General features: G+C 35.8%; 2 protein-coding genes across 2 annotated transcripts in view; both read right to left on the bottom strand.

Moving 5' to 3' along the window:
* Gclm (glutamate-cysteine ligase modifier subunit) overlaps positions 1-20,941 on the bottom strand; it is a 262,266-nt gene that overhangs the window by 174,103 nt on the left and 67,222 nt on the right. The window lies entirely within an intron of this gene.
* LOC107155089 (rho GTPase-activating protein 29-like) overlaps positions 14,033-20,941 on the bottom strand; it is a 55,999-nt gene continuing 49,090 nt past the window's right edge. Inside the window, 4 exon segments of the mRNA XM_048814422.1 lie at positions 14,033-16,310; positions 18,800-18,908; positions 19,039-19,366; positions 20,751-20,790. Coding sequence (XP_048670379.1) covers positions 15,463-16,310; positions 18,800-18,908; positions 19,039-19,366; positions 20,751-20,790 — 1,325 coding nt within the window. The 3' untranslated portion in view covers positions 14,033-15,462.

Genomic DNA, 20,941 nt, shown 5'->3' with positions numbered 1-20,941 from the left:
GCTAATTGGTGTTCATGCCTGAATAAAGTTTTGTTGATGTTGTTGCTTCCTCTTTCTTCATTATAAAATGTGCATAACACAAAATTCACTATTTCAACTATTTGAAGTATACAGTTAAGTAGAGTTAAGAGAATTCATATTGTATAATCAGCACAACCATGCATCCCCAGAGCTTTTTAAAATTTAGCTTACAATACTAAAACTCCACATCCATTAAACACTAAGTCCCCATTGCCACCTCCCTTCAGCCTCTGGAAATCATCATTCTACTTCCTGTTCCTGTGAATTGACTATTTTAGGTACCTGATATAAGTAGGAGCTTAAAATGTTTGTCCTTTTATATCTGACTTATTTTAGTAATCATAATCTTTAAGGTTCATTCATGTTGTAGCATATTGTCTTAGTTCATTCAGGCTACTATAACAAAATACCACAAGCTGGATCTTTTAAACAGCAGAAATTTATTTCTCACAATTCTACATGCTGGGAAGTCTAGGATCAAGATGCTGGCAGATTCAATGTTGGGAAAGGCCCACTTTCTGGTTCATAGACAGTGTCTTCTAGTTGTGCACTCACATGATGGAAGGAGTAAGGGTTCTCTTTTATAAGGGCATTAATTCCACTAATGAGAGCTCTGCCCTAATGATCTGATCACTTCCCCAAAGTTCCACCTCTTAATACCATAGCTTTGGGGGTTAGGTTTCAACCTATGAATTTTAAGAGGTAATACATTCAAACACCCTTTCAAATTTCTTTCCTTTTTAAGGTCAGATTCTATTCCATTGTATGTGTATATCATTTTATTTATTCATTTATCCATCCATCGTCATTTTGGTTGTGTCCACCTTTCAACTCTTGTGAAAAATGCTGCTATGATCATGGGTGTGCACATGTTTGAGTCTCTGCTTTCAGTTCTTTTAGGCATACACCAGGAGTGGAATTATTGGATCAAATGGTATTTAACATCTTGGGGAATTAGCATACTGTGTGCCATAGCACCTGCACCATTTATATCTCTGTGCCATATGTACAGGTATTGTAGTTTCTCCCTGTCTTGGCCAACACTTGTTCTGCTTTGTTTTTGTTTTGTTTTATAACAGCTATCCTCATGAGTGTGAAATGACATCTCAGTGTGGTTTTGATTTGTATTTCTGTATGTTGAAGACACTCTTTCAATATTGTAGCTATATTTAGGTGTGATAATTCCCCTCTCCCTGGTAACCAGTTTAAAAATATTATGTCAAAATAAAATCTGCATTCTCAGTTTTCTCGAATATTTCTGAGAGTTTGTCTAGTTGGTCCAGGATGCTACTGATGATGCCTGTACAATTCATTCCTATTAGTTATTATTATTAACACTAGTTGACCTGAAACTCTTAGCTCATAATGCATAATACTTAGGGGGTAGATGAGCAAAGACTATTTAGGTATTTTGAGTCAAGTTAAAACCCACTGTGTTCAATCCTATAGAGCCCTCCACCTCAGAGTTTTAGACTTGGATGGATAATATTAATGCAAACACATATGCATGAGGATATGTAGTAAGAGAACCTTCTAGATCAAATACAATAGCCATAGATAAAATCAAGTATGGCATGAGAAACAAATGCATAGAAGAAAAAGCATGGGTGAGAAAAAGCAGGGACAGATTGTATTGCATCTGGTTGATGGGAGAATAAGCTCCACTGCTCATTTTTTAAAAATTTTGTTAAAGGCTTAAACTCAGAAAACCTGGTTTTAATTTGAAAGGTAATGTTTAAACTCTTTCATTATTCTGATGTATTTAAAACCCTATAAAATTATACAGAGAAATTATCTAGAATGTATGCAATTTATACCAAAACTATACAACATTTCATTTTTTATCCCAGAGTTAGAATAACAAAGTCCTGTGTAAGACTGAATATATTGTCCAGGAAAAATGGAAGCGTAAGTAATATGCTCTGAACATGTATGAACACATATTTACAGCCATGTTGAAATGAATTCTGGGTGGTTATGTATCAAGTGAAAAGAAGTCAAAGGTTTGCAGTCTGGTAAGGAGAGGTTCTCTGAAGGGCACTCTGTGGAATGCATTTCTCTTGGCAGTAGGTAGCTCTGCTGACTCAATTCAATTCTAAGCAGATTTCCTTAATCCTGGCCTCTAACTGGATCAGTGCAGTCTGATTTCAAGCATTATTATAGGACGTGCAGGGACAATGGTTATTGAAAGGGCTGTGACAAACCTTTCTCTGGGAGTTGATTTTCCTTTGGTCATGATCAGAAACCCCATTCACCTGAGTGGAAGAGTGTGAGGACCACCTCTATTTCAGGGGAGGGGACAAACTGAGGGCTGCTAGTGATTCTAGGATGATAAACATGCCAAAAACTCCCCTGTGGGGTTTTGGGTGTTGTTGTTGTTGTTGTTTTTTAATAGGCTGCTTAGGAAAAGTGCTTAATCAGCTTACTATATTCTTTGTACCAGTTCAGAAAGATTCTGCTGGGTAATTTGAGGACATGGTCTGGAAGAGAATTTTCAGAGTTGGGAGGATAAACATATTTTAAAATCAGAAGGTATAAATGACAGTGTGGTTATCCTTCACCTTCACCGAATCACATTCTTTTGTTGTTAGTAGTTTGGGTTTTTATGTTTACAATTATATTTCATAGTGATCATTTTCTCTCTTCCTTTCCAAGATCTTTACCTCTACATCTTTTCTGGTTTATTTTTTAATTTTTTGGTGTGGGGGATCAAACCCACGGCCTGCACATCTTTCTCTTGTTTCACTGTGTCGGGGGATAATCCTTGTGCAGCCTTAGATAGTAAACAGCAGGAGCAGCCGCATTCTTGTGGTGTTTCTCTTCATCAGGGCACCACCGTGTTGTTTACCCGATGACAATGATACAGTTGCCATCCCTCTGGTGAAGTGACACTAACAGGTTTTATATGACAGGACCACCCAGGCATTCCTGGAATAAACTGCAGAGTTGACAACTGTAAGCGGCACCAGCCTGGTTGGGCCTAAAGTAGCTGCAGTACCTCTTCTCAAGTAAATAAATGAATAAAGATTATCACAGGAGACACACCTCATCTGTCTCTGTATTTGTAAATTTTGAGATTTTTCAAATGTCCTCACATCTTTGTAACAGAGTCTTTAAGTGACAAAGCCAGATGACCAGAGGAGACCTTGACCCTCAGAGTCTTTCAGTACCCACTACACAGAGTCTACCAGCCATGAACACTTCTGAGGGTCAGGGGCCCAGGAAACTCAACCCAGTTGCCCCTTCCTGTGGGTCAGCTCTCTGCCCAATTGCAGTAGTTGACCTTCCAGATGAGTGATTTGCACAGGAGAGACAGCAGCTCCTTTTCTGTTTTCTAGACTCCAGAAATGGAGACATGTCTACAGGCTGAGGATTATAAATAGGGTGAGATGCCAAGACCCCCCCAAAGGCATGATTTCCCAACTCACTCCAGAGTATCCAGGTGTGTGGGGAAGGGAGAAGGGATGCTAGGCAAGAAGAGAGGAATGGCAGCAAGAAAGGACATTCCCACTGAGGTCTGCCAGTGAGGGAAACGAAGATATCAGTTAACCAGGTAACTCCATCATATTCTCTAGCCTGGTTATCTTAACACGTTTAAAGGCATGTGAAAGTATTTTTTATTTAAAAACTGACTCTCTCTCTCTCTATACACATACACACACACACACACACACATACACACACATGTATATATATATATATATATATATATATATATATATATATANATATATATATATATTATACCCTAGCATACATATAGTATATATACTTAATGTATAGTAAATTATACATAAATTATAATTTATAGTTATATGTATTGATGGGGTATAAAGTGATGTTATGATTTACAAATAATTAAATCAAGCTAATTAACATCTGTCACCTCGTTTGAAGGTATTTAAAGTGTATAAATACTCATTATTTAATAATGAGATAGTGGTTAAGAGCCTTGCCTTGATAATCTAACAACTCTACGTGTGAGCTCCAGCTCTGTCGGTTATGGGTTGTGTGATCTTGGGCCAGTGTCGTAATTAAGCCTTCGTTTCTGCATTTGTAAAGAAGGGATAATACACCACTCTCTTAAAGTTCTTGTGTGAATGAAATGAGAGAATGTACATGGTATACATAATACCATGGAAACTCAATAAATGTCAGCTACCATTATTTTCTCTTTAGGTTTCTATAAGTAATATGATTTTTTTTAATATTTCACAATGAGGAAAAAAACCCAAGGCCTTGGGGCAAAAAGAAGAGTATTAATATCTGTAGTTTTTAGTGACATTAAGAACTATCATACAACTTCCTATAAAATATATTTCATCTCACAGCCAAAGGAAGTATGATTCAGAATGTTGAAAAGTGTATGGCTCTTGGACTTGAATAAAGTTTAAGTGACCACGAATTCAGAGGAGACATGAGTCCTTAAAATAGATTGTTTGCAAAAATTACACGTTAAGAAATACATACAGGGGCTGCGGTTATAGCTCAGTGGTGGAGCACTTGCCTAGCACATGCGAAGTGCTGCGTTCCATCCTCAGGACCATAAATAAATAAATAAATAAATAAATAAAGGTATTATGTCCAACTTCAACTGAGAAAAAAATAGAAATAGTTAAAAAAGAAGGAAATACATATAGGGGCTGCAGTTATAGCTCAGTGGCGGAGCACTTGCCTAGCATGGGTGAGGCACTGGGTTTGATCCTCAGCACCATATAAAAATAAATAAATCAAGGTATAAAAAAATAACATTTAAAAAATACATACATATATAAAAAATACATACATATATAAATGTATGTATATATATGTATATACATGACCAGCTATAAAATGGTCATGCAAAGCAATGTTCAGTGCGTATACCGATATAGACATTTAGGCTATTTTGATTCATATTATATTCTATTTTAAACACATTAGTCAAAATCCAGAAGAGGGAATTCCTGTATGTAAAACAGATACTTTTTGGAAGAGCCAGTGAAGTATTTAGCTCCCAGTATGACATATTCATCAAGCTTGGGGGTCAGCACACTTTTTTTTTTTGTTAGCAGAATAGATAGTAAATCCTTTAGGCTTTGCAGACTTGTGGGTCTCTGTCCCAACTACTCAACTCTGGTGTTATAGCAAGAAAGCAATTAGACAATTTATAAAATAAATGAGCATGATTGTGTTTTAATAAAATCTTATTTACATTGAACTGGGAGGCTGAGGCAGGAAGATGGTGAATTCAAGCCAGCTTCAGCAAAATCGAGGTGCTAAGCAATTCCTTGAGACTATGTCTCTAAATAAATAAAATACAAAATAGGGAGGGTGATGTGGCTCAGTGGTCAAATGCCCTTCAGTTCAATCTCCAGTACCATCCCCAACCCCCAGTGGGGAAAAAACAAACAAAACAAAACAGGTGGTAGGCTGGATTTGGCCTGTACATTTTGTAGTTATTATATTTATTTAAATATATCTATATCTCTCTCTCTATCTATATATCTATATATCTATATCTATCTATATAATATATATTTATATATAGAGAGTCATGCATTGCATTCAGGATGTTTTGGTTAACAATGAAAACCTAACAGGAACCACTGAACTATTCAGAAACAAACTTAAGTCAATATAATCTCTGTACTATGTAACCATTTGTGCACTGCCAACAAATGAAGACAATTGTGTGAATATGAGTGTGTGTGTGTGTGTGTGTGTATATATATATATATATATATATATATATATATATTATGTCATTAATATTTACAAGTATTTAATGTTTAAATCTTTTATATAATTATGAAAATCTTAACACTATATTGGGTTCTTTCCTTTTGCTGCCACAGCCACAGCCAGGAGGACGCTCAGGCTTCAGAAAAGGCTTGCCCCAGTGTCCTCTGCTGTGGCAAAAGGAAGGTCTGGTTGGACCTCAATGAAACCAATGAAATTGCCCATGCCAACTCTCATCAGCAGATCTGGAAGCTGACCAAAGATGGGCTGATCATCTGCAAACCAGTGACTGTCCATTCCTGGGCTCCATGCTGGAAAATACCTTGGCTCACCAGAGGTGCAGGCATGTGGGTGTAGGTGAGCGAAAGGGTACAGCTAATGCTCCAATGCCAGAGAAGGGCTCTGTATTTGTGGACAGAATTAATGTCCTTATATAAGAGGCTCCACACATCATTCACACCCCCCTTTGCCCTTTCTGCTCTCTGTCATCTGAAAAGGCAGCAACACGCAACATCTTAGAAACAGAGAGCTAGTATTCACCAGACATGCAATCTGCTGCCTCCTTGATCTAGAACCTCCCAGCTTCCAGAGCTGTGAGAAATTAATGTCTGTTGTTTATAAATGACCCAGTCCGTCTGTAGTATTTTGTTATAGCAGCAGAAATGAAGTAAGAAAGTGGTCATCTAGTTTTTGCTTTGAATGTTTCCCTAATAACTGAGAAATCACAAGATCACAGGTTCTGCTTTAGAACTATTTTAATCGTAATATGGCTTCTTTGGGGAAAAATATGCCTATAATCCCAGTTTTTGGTCATATTTTCCCCCCAAAGTACAAAGAGGTTCTTTAACTCTAATCCCTTTTCACTTCCAATGTTTGAGACTACTGTTATGTCTTCAAGTTTCCTCTTAGGTGAGGCATCTCTGTTTATCCTGTGACCTGGTTTCCAGATTATAGCCCCTTTTTTTTTTTACCTTGTCCAACTCTAGCTTCACTGTCCTCATTACCATATTCACAATAATTCACTAAAGTCCTGTAGTTCTTCAACATTTCTTGAACAAATCCTTAGTGATCCACCACCACAGCTAATAGGTATATCTACATTCTTCTCAAATTATATGCTCAATTATTATTATGTATTATATTTCAAATGTAATCTTGATCTTCAGTGTGAATCCAAGGGATACTGATAAAATTGAGGAAAGTTGCCTAACACTGAACATTTTATTTTATGAGGAATATTATCAGATAATAGCTTAGCCCAAATAAGATTGAGGATTTTTTTTTTTTTTAATAAATCTGCCTTTGGACTGGAGATATAGCTCAGTGCTTGCCTAGCATGTTAGAGGCCCTGGCTTCAATCCCTAGCACTGTAATAATAATAATAATAATAATAATAATAATAATAATAATATTATTATTAAAATTACAAATCCCCTTTTAACATCAAACTCAGCTTCAAAGAGAGATGAGAAAGGAAAAGAACTATTCAGTGGATAACCAAAAGATTTGCAGCTAAGACAAACTATCCAGCTCCTTCATGCCAGAAAATGTTTGTCTTTGTCACATGAAATCTCACAGGATCCCAAATAATTTAGGAATTTCTTGAGATGGGGTCTTAATTCCTGGAACCAGCTAGAACCACTTCAGAGTCATTTAAATATTTAAGTCACATTTCCGGGGAGAACCTTGAATAGCACTTGTTAAAAAGAAGACAAGGGACTAAGTGGCCATTGACAATCAGTCTACAAACTTCAGTGTTGTAAGGAAAATTGTTTCTAACTTTAAATTCAAGGGATTTACTTAAATGAATACAGATTCTTTAGTATACAGCAGGTTAAAAAGAAAAAAAAAAGGGACTTGGAATTTGGGTTTCAGGCGAGTTAGATCCTATAGCACATTTCCCAAGTGTAGAGATGCTAGGAGGAAGAAATGTACCCAGCAAGAATAGGGCTAGTTTAAGAGGGAAGAATGAATACAGTAAGAAATAATGTATAATATAGAGATGCTTCAGGTGCTATCTTCTCCTACTAGTTGTACAACCTGTGGCAAGTTAACTAAGCTGCTAAGAGTGAGTTCAAAACATCAATCCTCTTGAGGATCCTGAAACAGTCTATATCAAAGTATCTTAGAAATACATCTGTAAAATATTCACAAGAATAAATAGGACTGGGCTGAACGTATACAACAATTTGGAAGAGAAATGATATCTTCATAATACTGAATCTTCTAACCCTCAAAATAGCATATTCTTCAATTTATTTAGTTCTTTAATTTATACCAAGAATATTTTTCATATTTCAGTGTAGAATCTTTTAATCTCTTCCCTACAATCTCTCCTTAGATTTCCTAGTTATTTGATGTTTTGATGTTATTTTAAATATTATCATTTCATAAATTTCATTCAGAAAATTTTCCAGATTATGTCTGTGAGAATCTCTTTAACTGCCTTCTATGTCCCTTTGACATATCTACATTTCTTTGGGGATTTCTTCTCCTTCTTCTTCTTCTTCTTCTTCTTCTTCTTCTTCTTCTTCTTATTATTATTATTATTATTATTATTATTATTTTGTACATCAAAGTGTTACAAGGTCATTTTGTACTTTTCCCTTCCCCAGATCTAGATTAGACATTTTCAAAGGAATGCTGTTTCCTTAAAATGGAGAATGGTACATGGAAGCCAAGACGGTACATGGAGAAGGATTCATAGCTAATTGGGAAGTCACTCATTTTAAGCCCTCTTGGTAGAGAAACTTGTACAGAAGTTTTAAAGCACTTTTAAAGCATTTTAAAATGCTCTTTTGAAAATGAGCATTTATAGAATTTTGAGTTTACTAGGGAAAGTTTAAAAATGAATGGTTACATCAGTTTGCAGTCCCACCAGCAATGTATGAGTGTGCCTTTCCCCCACCCCCACATCCTTACCAACCTTATTGTTGTTTGTATGAAAAGACCAAAAAACTGTTCCTGATGGAAGGAGACCAAAGAGATAGACAACTAAATGTGCTATGTGATACTGGATTGAGATGATTGAAGACAGCAGCATTATTGGGGCAATTAGCAAAATGTGAATTCAATCTGTGGATTAGATGTCATTATCATGTTAATCTCCAGAGTTTCATGGGTACACGATGGTTATAAAGGAGTGTCATTGTTTAAGTACACACTCAAGTGGTTACAGGTAATGGGGCATATGTCTTTAATTTTCAAATGGTTCAAAAATATTTTGGTTGGGATTACATTGCAATAAAAAATGAAAGGTAAATGACCATCTTTACAATATTGAGGCTTCTAAATCCTGAAGTGCTCTAAAATTTTATCCATGGAGATCTATTATATCTCTTTATTTTTAAGTACTTCAATTTTTCATTTTATCATTAAAGAGATCTTTCTATAGACCTTAATCTCTGTTAGTTGCCTATTTCTTGGAATGCAACAGACTTCTACATACTGATTGTGAATGTAACTTTGCTAAACTACAGATATTAACTGAATTGTCTACATAATACCAACATGGTACATTAAAAGTAGTTTCCAAGTGTATTTTTGTGCCAATACCATACTGTTTTTGTTAGTATTGCTCTGTGGTATAGTTTAAGGTCTGGTATTGTGATGCCTCCTGCTTCACTTTTCTTGCTAAGGATTTCTTTGGCTATTCTGGCTCTCTAATTTTTCCAAATAAAATTCATGATTGCTTTTTTTGGTATTTCTATGAAGAATGTTCTTGAGATTTTAATAGGAATTGCATTAAATCTGTATAACACTTTTGGTAGTATGGCCATTTTGACAATTCTACCTATCCAGGAGCATGGCCGATCTTTCCATCTTCTGAGGTTTTCTTCAATTTCTTTCTTTAGTGTTCTGTAGTTTCATTGTAGAGGTATTCACCTTTTTTGTTACATTGATTCCCAGTTTTTTTTTTTTTTGAGGCTATTGTGAATGGGGTAGTTTCCCTAACTTCTCTTTCAATGGATTCATTGCTGATGTATAGGAATGCATTTGATTCGTAAGTGTTGATTTTATATCCTGCTACTTCACTGAATTCATTTATTAGTTTTAGAAGTTGTCTGGTGGAATTTTCTGGATCTTCTAGATATTGAATCATGTCATCAGCAAATAGTGATAGTTTGAATTCTTCTTTACCTATTTGTATCCCTTTAATTTCTTTCTTCTAATTGCTCTGGATAGAGTTTCAAGGAAGATGTTAAATATAAGTGGTGAAAGAGGACATCCTTGTCTTGTTTCAGCTTTTAGAGGGAATGCTTTCAATTTTTCTCCATTTAGAATGATGCTGGCATTGGGTATAGCTTTTACTATCCCTAGTTTTTCTGGTGTTTTGAACACAAAGTTGTGCTGTATTTTGTCAAATGCTTTTTCTGCGTTCTATTGAGATAATCATATGATTCTTGTTTTTAAGTCTATTAATATGATGGATTACATTTATTGATTTCCTTATATTGAACCAACCCCTGCATCCCTGGGATGAATTCCACTTGATCGTGGTGTAATATCTTTTAAAAATGTTTTTGCATGCAATTTGCCAGAATTTTATTGAGAATTTTTGCATCTATGTTTATCAGAGATATTGGTCTGAAGTTTTCTTTCCTTGATGTGTCTTTGGTTTTGGTATCAGGATGATGATAGACTCATAGAATGAGTTTGGAAGTGTTCCCTCTTTTTCTATTTCATGGAATACTTTGGAAGAGTATTATGTTAATTCTTTTTTTTTTGTTTGTTTCTTGTTGGTATGCTTTTTAAAAAAATATTTTTAGTTGTAAATAGACCTTTATTTTATTTATTTATATTCGGTGTTGAGAATTGAACCCAGTGTCTCACACATGCTATGCAAGTGCTGTACCACTGAGTCACAACCCCAGCCCTGTTGGCAGCCCTGTTGGTAGGCTTTTGATGGCATTTTCTATTTCATTACTTGAAATTAATCTGTTTAAATTGTGTATGACCTCCTCATTCAGTTTGGGTAGGTCATATGTCTCTAGAAATTTGGTGATGTCTTCAGTATTTTCTATTTTATTGGAGTATAAAGCACCAAAATAGACTTGTAGACCAATGGTACAGAATAGAGGACACAGAGACAAAACCAAATAAGTACATTATCTCATACTAGACAAAGGTGCCAAAAACATTCACTGGAGAAAAGATAGCCTATTCAACAAATGGTGCTGGCGAAATTGGAAATCCATATGTAGCAAAATGAAATTAAATCTCTATCTCTCACCCTGCACAAAAATCAACAGAAAGTGGGTCAGAGACTTAGGCACTAGAACAGAGACCCTGCACCTAATAGAAGAAAAAGTAGGCCCAAATATTCATCATGTGGGCCTAGGATCTGACTTCCTTAACAAGACCTCTAAAGCACAAGAAGTAAAATCAAGAATCAATAAATGGGATTAATTCAAATTAGAAAGCTCTCCTTAACAAAGAAAACAATCAATAATGTGAAAAGAGAGCCTACAGATTGGGAGAAAATCTTACCACATGCACCTCTGATAAAGCATTAATCTCTAAGATATATAAAGAACTAAAAAAAAAAACCACCAAAAAAATAATAACCCAATCAATAAATGAGCTAGTGAATAGAGACTTCACAGAAAAAATACAATCAATCAACAAATACATGAAAAAGTGTTCAACATCTCTAGCAATTAGAGAAAAGCAAATCAAAACTACACTAACATTCCATCTCACTCCAGTCAGAATGGCATTCACTAACCCAGATGCCCTTCAGTAGATGAATGGATAGGGAAACTTTGGTATATATACACAATGGAATATTACTCAGCATTAAAAGAGAATAAAATCATGGTGTTTGCAGGTAAATGAATGGAGTTGGAGAATATAATGGTAAGTGAAGCAAGCCAATTCCCAAAAAGCCAAAGGCCAAATGTTTTCTTTGATATGAGGATGCTGACTCATAATGGCAATAGTGTGGGGAGAGCATGGGAGGAATGGAGGAACTTTAGATAGGGCAAAGGGGAGGGCGGAGAAGGGAGGGGGCATTGGGGTAGGAAAGATGGTGGAATGAATTAGACATCATTACCCTAAGTACATGTATGAAGACACGAATGGTGTGAAAATACTTTGTGTACAACCAGTGACTTGAAAAATTGTGCTCTATATGCGTAATATGAAATGAATTGTATTCTGCCATCATATATAACAAATTAGAATAAATAATTTAATAAAAAGAATACAGGCAATAATAAATGTTGGCGAGGATGTGGGGAAAAAGGTACACTCATACATTGCTGGTGGGACTGCAAATTGGTACAACCATTATGGAAAGCAGTATGGAGATTCCTCAGAAAACTTGGAATGGAACCCCCATTTGACCCAGTTATCCCACTCCTCAGTTTATACCCAAATGACTTAAAATCAGCATACTATAGTAACATAGCCACATCAATATTTATAGCAACTCAATTCCTAATAGCTAAACTATGGAACCAACCTAGGTGTCCTTCAATAGATGAATGGATAAAGTAAATGTGCCATATATATGCAATGGAATATTATTCAGTTTTAAAGAAAAATGAAAGTATGGCATTTTCCAGAAAATGGATAAGGTAGAAAATATCATGCAAAGTGAAATAAATCGATCCCAAAAAATCAAAGGCAGAATTTTTTCTCTAATATGTGGATGCTAATTCACAACAAGCAGAGGGCACTAGAGAATAAAGTTACTCTAGATTAGGTGATTAGGTAGAAGGAAATGAAAGGAGGAAAGGGGAGGGCATGTGAGGATAGGAATGATAGACAGACATTATTACTTCATATATATATATGAAGTAATAATGTATATATATACATACACACACACATATGACTGCATGACCAATGTGATTCTACAACATATACACTAAAAAAAAAAGAGAAATTGGGGCTGGGGTTGTGGCTCAGTGGTAGAGCGCTCACTTAGCACTTGCAAGGCCCTGGGTTTGATCCTCAGCACCACATAAAAATAAATAAAGATATTGTGTCCATCTAAAAAATAAATATTACAAAAAATGAGAACTTATATCCCATCAAAGTGCATAAATGCATTCTACTGTCATGTATAACTAATTAAAACAAGTAAAAAAAATTTTTAAAAATAGTTTAAAATACTCATAAACTCTAATTCTCAGCATGTAAACAGGCCCATGGAGGGAAAGTATAATCAACCCTCCACAAACAATTCTCATAAACTTGAACAATATACTTTGCACAAAGCTTTCTGGTGGCCTGGCAGCTCTAACAGGAATCTCCATGATGCCCTTTCCCCTTGCTCACATCTGTTTCCAAGTGTCCTAAGACAACTTTCCAATGAACAATTTCTACCACATTATTGGGTAGCAGGGCAATAAGTACTCTGGGTACTCTAGAAACAGCAACCTCTTCTCAGGAGACACTTGCTTCAATGCCTCCAGGAAACTGGAACATTCCGGCTGAAGGCTCCAAGCTGAACAAGATCCCAGGAGGCCCTAAAGGCAGAAAGGACATGACAGTGCCACTCTTACTTATGAGGTCTGTATGCTCTGACTGGGTGGTATCCACTTATTAAAACCGAAGGAGTTTAAAGTCTGTTTTATTACAGGATAATGAAGAGGTTCTAGAAATGGACACTTGAGCAAAGTCACAGAACAATGTGAATATATTAGTGGCACTGAACTGTACACTTAAAAATGGTTCAAACGGCAAATTTAGTGTATTTTACAATAAAATATCTAAAGATGCTTTTTCTATTGTTCAGTGTTTCCTGGCTCTTATTGAGTAATCACATCATTAAGAGCGTTAAACAGCTGGTGCAGTGGCGCATGCTTGTAATCCCATTGGGAGGCTGAGGCAGAAGGATCTCGAGTTCAAAGTCAGCCTCAACAAAAGCAAGGTTCTAAGCAACTCAGTGAGACCCTGTCTCTAAATAAAATACAAATAGTGCTGGGGAACATGGCTCAGCAGCCGAGTGCTTCTGAGTTCAATCCCTGGTACCAAAAACAAAAAAAAAAACAAAACACACTAGCCATCAAAATTTGACAGCCCTGTATTTGAGATTTGGTTGTGCTTGCTGCATCTGTGGAACCTAAAAGCATGTCACTTAGTTAAGCCTCAGTTTCCTCATCTGTAACATAGGAATAACAATATGCTCACTTACCTATTATAGGTTGCTGTGAAATATCAACTTGGTAGAGTTTTAGTATACCCGAAGGGGCTCAACAAATATTAGCTCATTTTCCTTTTAGGTTTTCATACCAATATGATTTTTGTACTTTGTGTAAGGAAGACTCAGAAAATCGGCTTTAGCATAAAAAGGCTGTTTATTCATTTCTCTTAGACCTTAATGTTACAGAGAACTATAAGACAACATGCCATAAAACACATTTCATATTATAGTCAAGTGATATATGAGCCCAAGTATTGCCCACTGAGTCAATGGTTAATAATCTTAAAGTATCATATTCTAAGAGGCAACAATTTCAGAAAAGTCACAACAACTTCAAATACTTGAAACAACTTAAATATATTTAATGTGTGTGTATAAAGCTATAATTTTTTAAAATCAAGTATAACATAGCATACAAAAACACAAGACTAGTAATATAGGTCACACATACAATGAGGCTTACTGTACTCTCAGAATGAACTTAAATAAATTTTTGCTTAATTCTAATGAAATATACATTTTGAATAATTAGTCCAGGCAGAAAAGTACATGAAATGATTTATAAGTCAAAACATTTCATACGATAGAAATGGTTTTAGCAAAATCCACACAATATCAAGAGAAAATGCACTGGATTTAAAAATTTGGAACTGTCATAAAATAAAAATTTATATAGATGAAGCTAAGGGGTAAAAAAATATCTCAAATGTATTTGGATCATCTAAAGCCAAATCAGATATAACTAAACTATATAATTTAAATTATAATTTTTATATATTATATATAACTTTATTATGCAATAGGAATAATATAATTATACTATGTTAAATAATATAAATTAATATAAATAATAATATTATATAAATATATTTATCTATTATATATTATTATATAATATATAATTATAAACTTTTTGGTATTTAAGTGCATTTTCTTCATACAATTTAACTGAATACCATGTTAAAAACAGACAATTAGAAGGCAATTAGATACAGATTTGCAAGCTTTGGGGCCATTATGTAAATATTAAAAATTTAAGTGAATTGCCAATTGAATAATAAAAGTTTATATACATACAAGAAACATACAATGGTCAAAGATTCACTATAACATTGTATGGGAAAAAACATATTCATATCCAATAAATATTTTTCAGGCACTTGCATTCAGAAACATTTTATAAATAAGCACTTAGTTTTGCTCCAAAATAAAGCCAATTTTCCCCTCTTGCACCTATTTGTTGAGAACTCTATCATACATTAGGGATGCATTTAAATGGATCACTTTATGGGGAAAATTATTTGAAATTTTAAAATTATGACACTTATTTTATGCACAACTTCAAAAACACAGAATTTAAGGACAATTTCAGTGAGGCACTACCATTTTATATGACTAAAACACGACCTATTCTATATGACTAGCAAACACCATACAAGAACAAAAGGCAAAATACACACTTTGGCAAGCCTATAAAAGGGGTCCTGTCAAAACATTCTTTCATAAAACAAACACAATACCACAAAACAAAAACAACAAAATAACAAAAACTGAATTTTACAACCCTACACAAATTGTGGGATTTCATCATCAAGGTATTCAAACTGTTGCATTCGTTTTAGCCTGGGTCTCTGGCATGTTGGATTCACATCAGGCAGGCCGTGTTCTTCAGAGTTCTCTTTAGGCTTACCACCTGGCTGCGAAGGACAAGCTGATGTGCTGTCTGCATCTGGAACTGGTTTCTCCACTTGATTCAGGGGAGTATGAGCTGTGCTAGGAGGCGTGGATGCTGAGGGCGAAGCTGGTCTCTCCTCAGTCCCTCTGACGTTGCTGGGGGTATGTGGTTTGTAAAATGTTGTCCAGTGTAGGGGCTGTAGTGTTCTGGGTGCTCTGGCAAGAGTGAGAGGACAAGAATCGGAGGACCCTCTCTCTGACACCTCTCTTGCTGATCTGGCTGGCGTGTTGGGCTGTGTGGCACCGCTGGAATGGTCACCACTGATCCTGACGCTCACTGTCACTTTTTCCTGGAGTGCACTTGGCACAATCACTGCAGTCTTGGCAGTTAAGTTGTTTTGTTCACGTTGTTGTCCTCGAGTTTTGTGTGGAATCTGCTGATCAAAGACATTAAATTTGGAACATACAGTAGTAAGGGTATCTTTTCTATTAAGTTCTTCAAAGGTAGGATTATTGCAAAACTTGTCTGAATTGACATTTCCCACATTTCTGCTGTTTTTCTCAGTAGGAAGGCTTGAAAGAAGTACTACATCTTCAGGCAAATTTACAGGCCTAATCTCGATCCTTGGTGTGTGCCTCTGCATATTGTTTGTTGCCACATCAGATTTCAGAATAAGTGGCTTAGTGGTTCCACAAATATCATCCATCTTTTGAAATGATGATTCAAGATCTTTGTTATCTGAAAAAAGAAAGGTTTTTTTTTAACTTGGTTAACTCGGTTAATAAGGGAGTGTGGTTAGTTATAAATGGGTACTCTCTCAAAACAACACAGACTTATATATTTTTTCCAGCATGATATTCTCAGTCATCTATACAGAGGAATTAAAAATTCATAAGCATTAAAGGTAAATTTTGAATTAAAGCATTACTTTTTAAAATTTAAATAAAAAATTTATAAATTTAGATAAACACAAAATTTACCTAAATCAATACAATAAATAGCCACAAAGCACATCACAGACTGGTTAAATAAAACCAAACAAAAAACACTTTCCTACGTAACTTGTTTTAATATATTATCCATGAATGAAGGTTTTCTGGGTTAAGACTATCCTGATTTCAACAGGCAGACACTGGTAACCTCAGAACACTAAAACTATTTTATATCCAACCAAAGGCATGTCCTGAATCCCAAGAACTTCGCCTGTCACTTCATCTGCTTTCCAGCTACATTCTGTCCATACTGAGGGCACACACCAGAGAGGACGTGGATGCTCACCCAGCTGATCAACTAATACATGGAAACATTGGTCAAATTAAGGTTGAAGAGTTGTCAAAATTGCCATTCTGCTACTGGTACTGGTGACTGCAGATTTACTTCCTTCTCTTTCTCCTCTAGTCTGGTCCCAAGATCCCTGTTTTCTTGCTTAGAACCCTAGCTCCTCACACTCTGTCTTTGCTGCTTTACCCCAGGAGCTCTTGTTGCTGGAAAGGTGCAGCCCTCCATCCAGGATCCTCCTCTCCCTGCTAAGAAACATAAGACAACTGTGAACCTTGGCTGGTCAAATGGCTTTGCCACTGGCCCTGTTCATAGCCCACTGCCCTTGTCCCTGCCACCTGGTCCTTCTCCCACATCCTTGGGCAGTGGTTTGCAGACAGGTGCACACCAGCATCACTTGCAGGTCATCATCTCATCTGATGAGGCTGCTGGCCTCTCTTCCTTGGTTCCCATGCAGTGCTCCTATGATTTGCTGTCCTATGCCCTTCTCCACATTATAGAACACCCTATAAATACGAGCTAGCCATTGTGGTTGGATGGTAAAAACCAGAGCATTTTTATTGTCCTGCAGAACTTCTAGCATGATAAAGACTGCAGGCTCTGCAGCCTGGTGTCTGGATGGTGGCTCAGTTTCTGTTCCAGTTCTGCCCTGGCCAAGTCCATTGCACTAATCCTACCTGCCTTCCTCTGTCAAGAAAGATCCCTATATGGAGCTATGCTATAATGTGGTCTTTTTTTTTAAAATATATTTTTTTTTGTTGTAGTTGGACACAATACCTTTATTTTGTTTTCATGTGATGCTGAGGATCGAACCCAGGGCCTTGTACATGCTAGGCAAGCACTCTATTGCTGAGCCACCACCCCAACCCATATCATGTGATCTTAAATGATCTAATAAGGAAAAGGCTTAGAATTACCTGGTATGTAATAAAAACTTAAAAATATTTATTGTTATTACTATGCCAAACTGGGAATCCAATTTCATTGGACAGTGAAACAAGTTTAGATTTAGAAATAAGACAGAACTAAGTTCAAATCCTGAATGAACAATAATTTAGGCACATGACCCTTGGCATAATTAACGTTCCTCAGACTGTTAGTTATGGCTTAAATGAGGCTAATGTTCATAGCACAGAACTGCAAATAGGATCACATCAGACAAATGGAATCAGTGAGTCCAGTACTACTTTTAGCAGGTAGGTAATTGACTCCCTTTGTTTTCAGACTTTCTCAGGCTACACTCATTGATATTTAATTTTATACAAATTTAACATATGTGGCTATATTAAAAAAAGTTGGAATTAAGCTCTACTAAAGCAGTAACAAATGGAAGGTTTTCAACTGCCTTAATAGAAACCACTCACTGAAATAAAATTATCAGAGAAAAACAATGAATTAAAAGAACCACAGCCAAGGAAAAAGAAGACATGTATGCTTAATGTATTAGGTAGCCCATGGGTAAAAGTATGTCAAAAAAGTTTAGGAGTCTCTTTTTTTTGAATTTGAGAAGTCCAGTGTATTTCTGCCTTAACTTTTTTTTTTTAATATTTATTTAGTTGTAGACGAACACACGGTATCTTTATTTCATTTTATGTGGTGCTGAGGATAGAATCTGGTGCCTTACACATGTAAGGCAAGTGCTTTATTTCTGAACTACAGCCCCAGCCCTCTGCCTTGACTTTAATTGATGAGAAGAAGTAAAAATGAAAACAAATTTCAGAAGGAGAACAAAAAAACATTTATGAATTCCAAGATATCTTTTTACAAAAAAGAAACAAAAAATGATATTCATTTATATTACATTCATTAACTTTCTCAATGGCTAGCAAAGTTAACTAATAAAACTTTAAAATTTGAACTTCCCTCAACTTCATTCACCTTGGATTTTAATTGTGGCTTATATGTTTGTATATTTTCAAACTTTACAAATATTTTACATGACCACTCACCAATGAGACATGCATCACATTTTTCCAATGTATTTTGCTTGCATTCTGATTCCTCAAATGATGTAGCTGATTTAAAATTTTCACTTTCACCATTTGCAGTGTGGCTATCCTATTGATGCAAGAGAATATTTAAACTAAAAAAACAAAACACACCTCAAAATAAATAGTTCAAAGAGTGTTGACTTATTAACACAAACATCACAAAGTTCTAATGCAATTCCATAATGGTTGAAACTCACTTCCTTTGAAGAAAAATATAGTGACTTCATGGAACGTTGTATCTCTTTTTCTTTTGGTGATATCACAAGTTTTGAAGGACAGCTTTGATTAAGCTGAGGTGCAACAACATCTGTATTACATGTAACATCTTGTAGCTGAAGGGACCCATTGAAGATCTTCTGTGAGTGAGTTATGAGGAACTCTGCTAATCGTGTCTTATTTACATATTCAACAAGGGTGGCGTTGGTGATGGGAACACCTGTGGGCCTTTGCTTCATGAGACAGGGTGCAAATATCACCCCCAAGTCTCTGGAGGTCATCTTGTTTTCTTCAGCATGGTCTACTACTCTGAAAAGAAGAACACACAAAGCTGTATGAGATTTGCCTATTAGAAGTCCTTAATGATAGTTTACTATGAATTGAGAAAGGTAGAGGAAGCATGGGCTACAGAAGTCTACAGAAAGTTTGTCAAAGGTCAAGTTTGGTGGGTCTAGGTAAAGAATACATTTGTTTGATTACAATATTTACCACACACCAAACTGAGTTTCAGAGTAGTACATTAGTATAAAATTCACAGAAGTAGAAGGAATTACTGACGTTTTAGCAGCAGAAGGAAAAAAAATACCCCTAAAAATTGCTCCTTCTTTGTATATGGTATGTACTTCTAGGTCCTTATATTGGAAACTGAAACATCACTGTCAATTTCTCTCTCACTGCCCACAGTTAGTTTTCTTTTTAAAAAATATCTTTAGTTGTAGAGATACAATTTATTTATTTATTTATTTGTTTATTTATTTATTTATTTACTTTGATGCAGTGTTGAATATCAAACCCAGTGTCTCCCACATGCTAGACAAGCATTCTACCACTGAGCCACATTCCCAGCCCCCCACTAGCTAGTTTTCTAGTCTAGATGATTCTCTCTCCTGAACATTTCTTTGTTCTACTGCCACTCTTGATGTTCTGGCTTTACTTCAAGCACTCACGGCTTTTTATTTCTATGACTATTCAAAGAGATCTGAATTGTAGAAGGCATCTCCACCAACCCATTTTTCATATTGCTGTCAGAAAGATCTATCAGGCAAATCTGAGCATATGAAATTCTGGACTCCAAGTTCTTTAGTGGGTACAGAAACAATATGGTCAACTCATCGACTGTAGGTAGGATTTTCTTATCAGGCCTGTAGATAGGGTAGCACAGTTCCTGCTTGCTATATTATAGTCTAACAAAATTATATTTTCCAAATGTAAAATGCTTTCTTGTGTCTCCATGTCTGTTACTCTCTGCCCAGTAAGCTCTTCTGCACATTCTCTACCAAATCCCAATCAGTTCTTAAAATCTGACTCAAGGGCTTGCCTCCTCTGCTTTACCCCAACCCCAAACTTCCTCTGCATGTCTGCATGCTGTGCACAGCTACTAGAAAAAGGATGATGCTGTTTTGTGGTTATGTAAAGGTCTGTCCCCCATGATGATAATAAGCCCAGAAACAGCAGAAACCCTGTGTTTCCATCCTGGTTTGCCCAGCTAGAGCCTGACAGACACATAGGAGGCATCTGAGGGAACAGTGTTGGCTGCATGAACATATATTCAATGTCTCCCTTTTCCAACACAGAATAAAAACATCATAAAATTGAAACAATCATTTAAAAACAATACCACAACAATACAAATATACTTAATACTACTGCACTGTACAATTAAAAATGGTTAAGATGGTATAAAAATTCTTACTGCTTAAGATGTATGATAAGGTAATGAAGACTGTTAAAATTTGCTGTTGGCGCATGGTACTGGTACCAAAACAGGAGGGTGGACCAATGGTACAGAATAGAGGACACAGAGACTAATCCACAAAGCTACAACTATCTTATATTTGATAAAGGAGCTAAAAGCATGCAATGGAGGGAGGATAGCATCTTCAA

Source organism: Marmota marmota, unplaced genomic scaffold, assembly GCF_001458135.2.
Source record: "Marmota marmota marmota unplaced genomic scaffold, marMar, whole genome shotgun sequence".
NCBI classification, from domain to species: domain Eukaryota; kingdom Metazoa; phylum Chordata; class Mammalia; order Rodentia; family Sciuridae; genus Marmota; species Marmota marmota.
The sequence above is the reverse complement of the archived record's forward strand: the minus strand, read 5'-3'. Positions and strand labels throughout refer to the sequence as shown.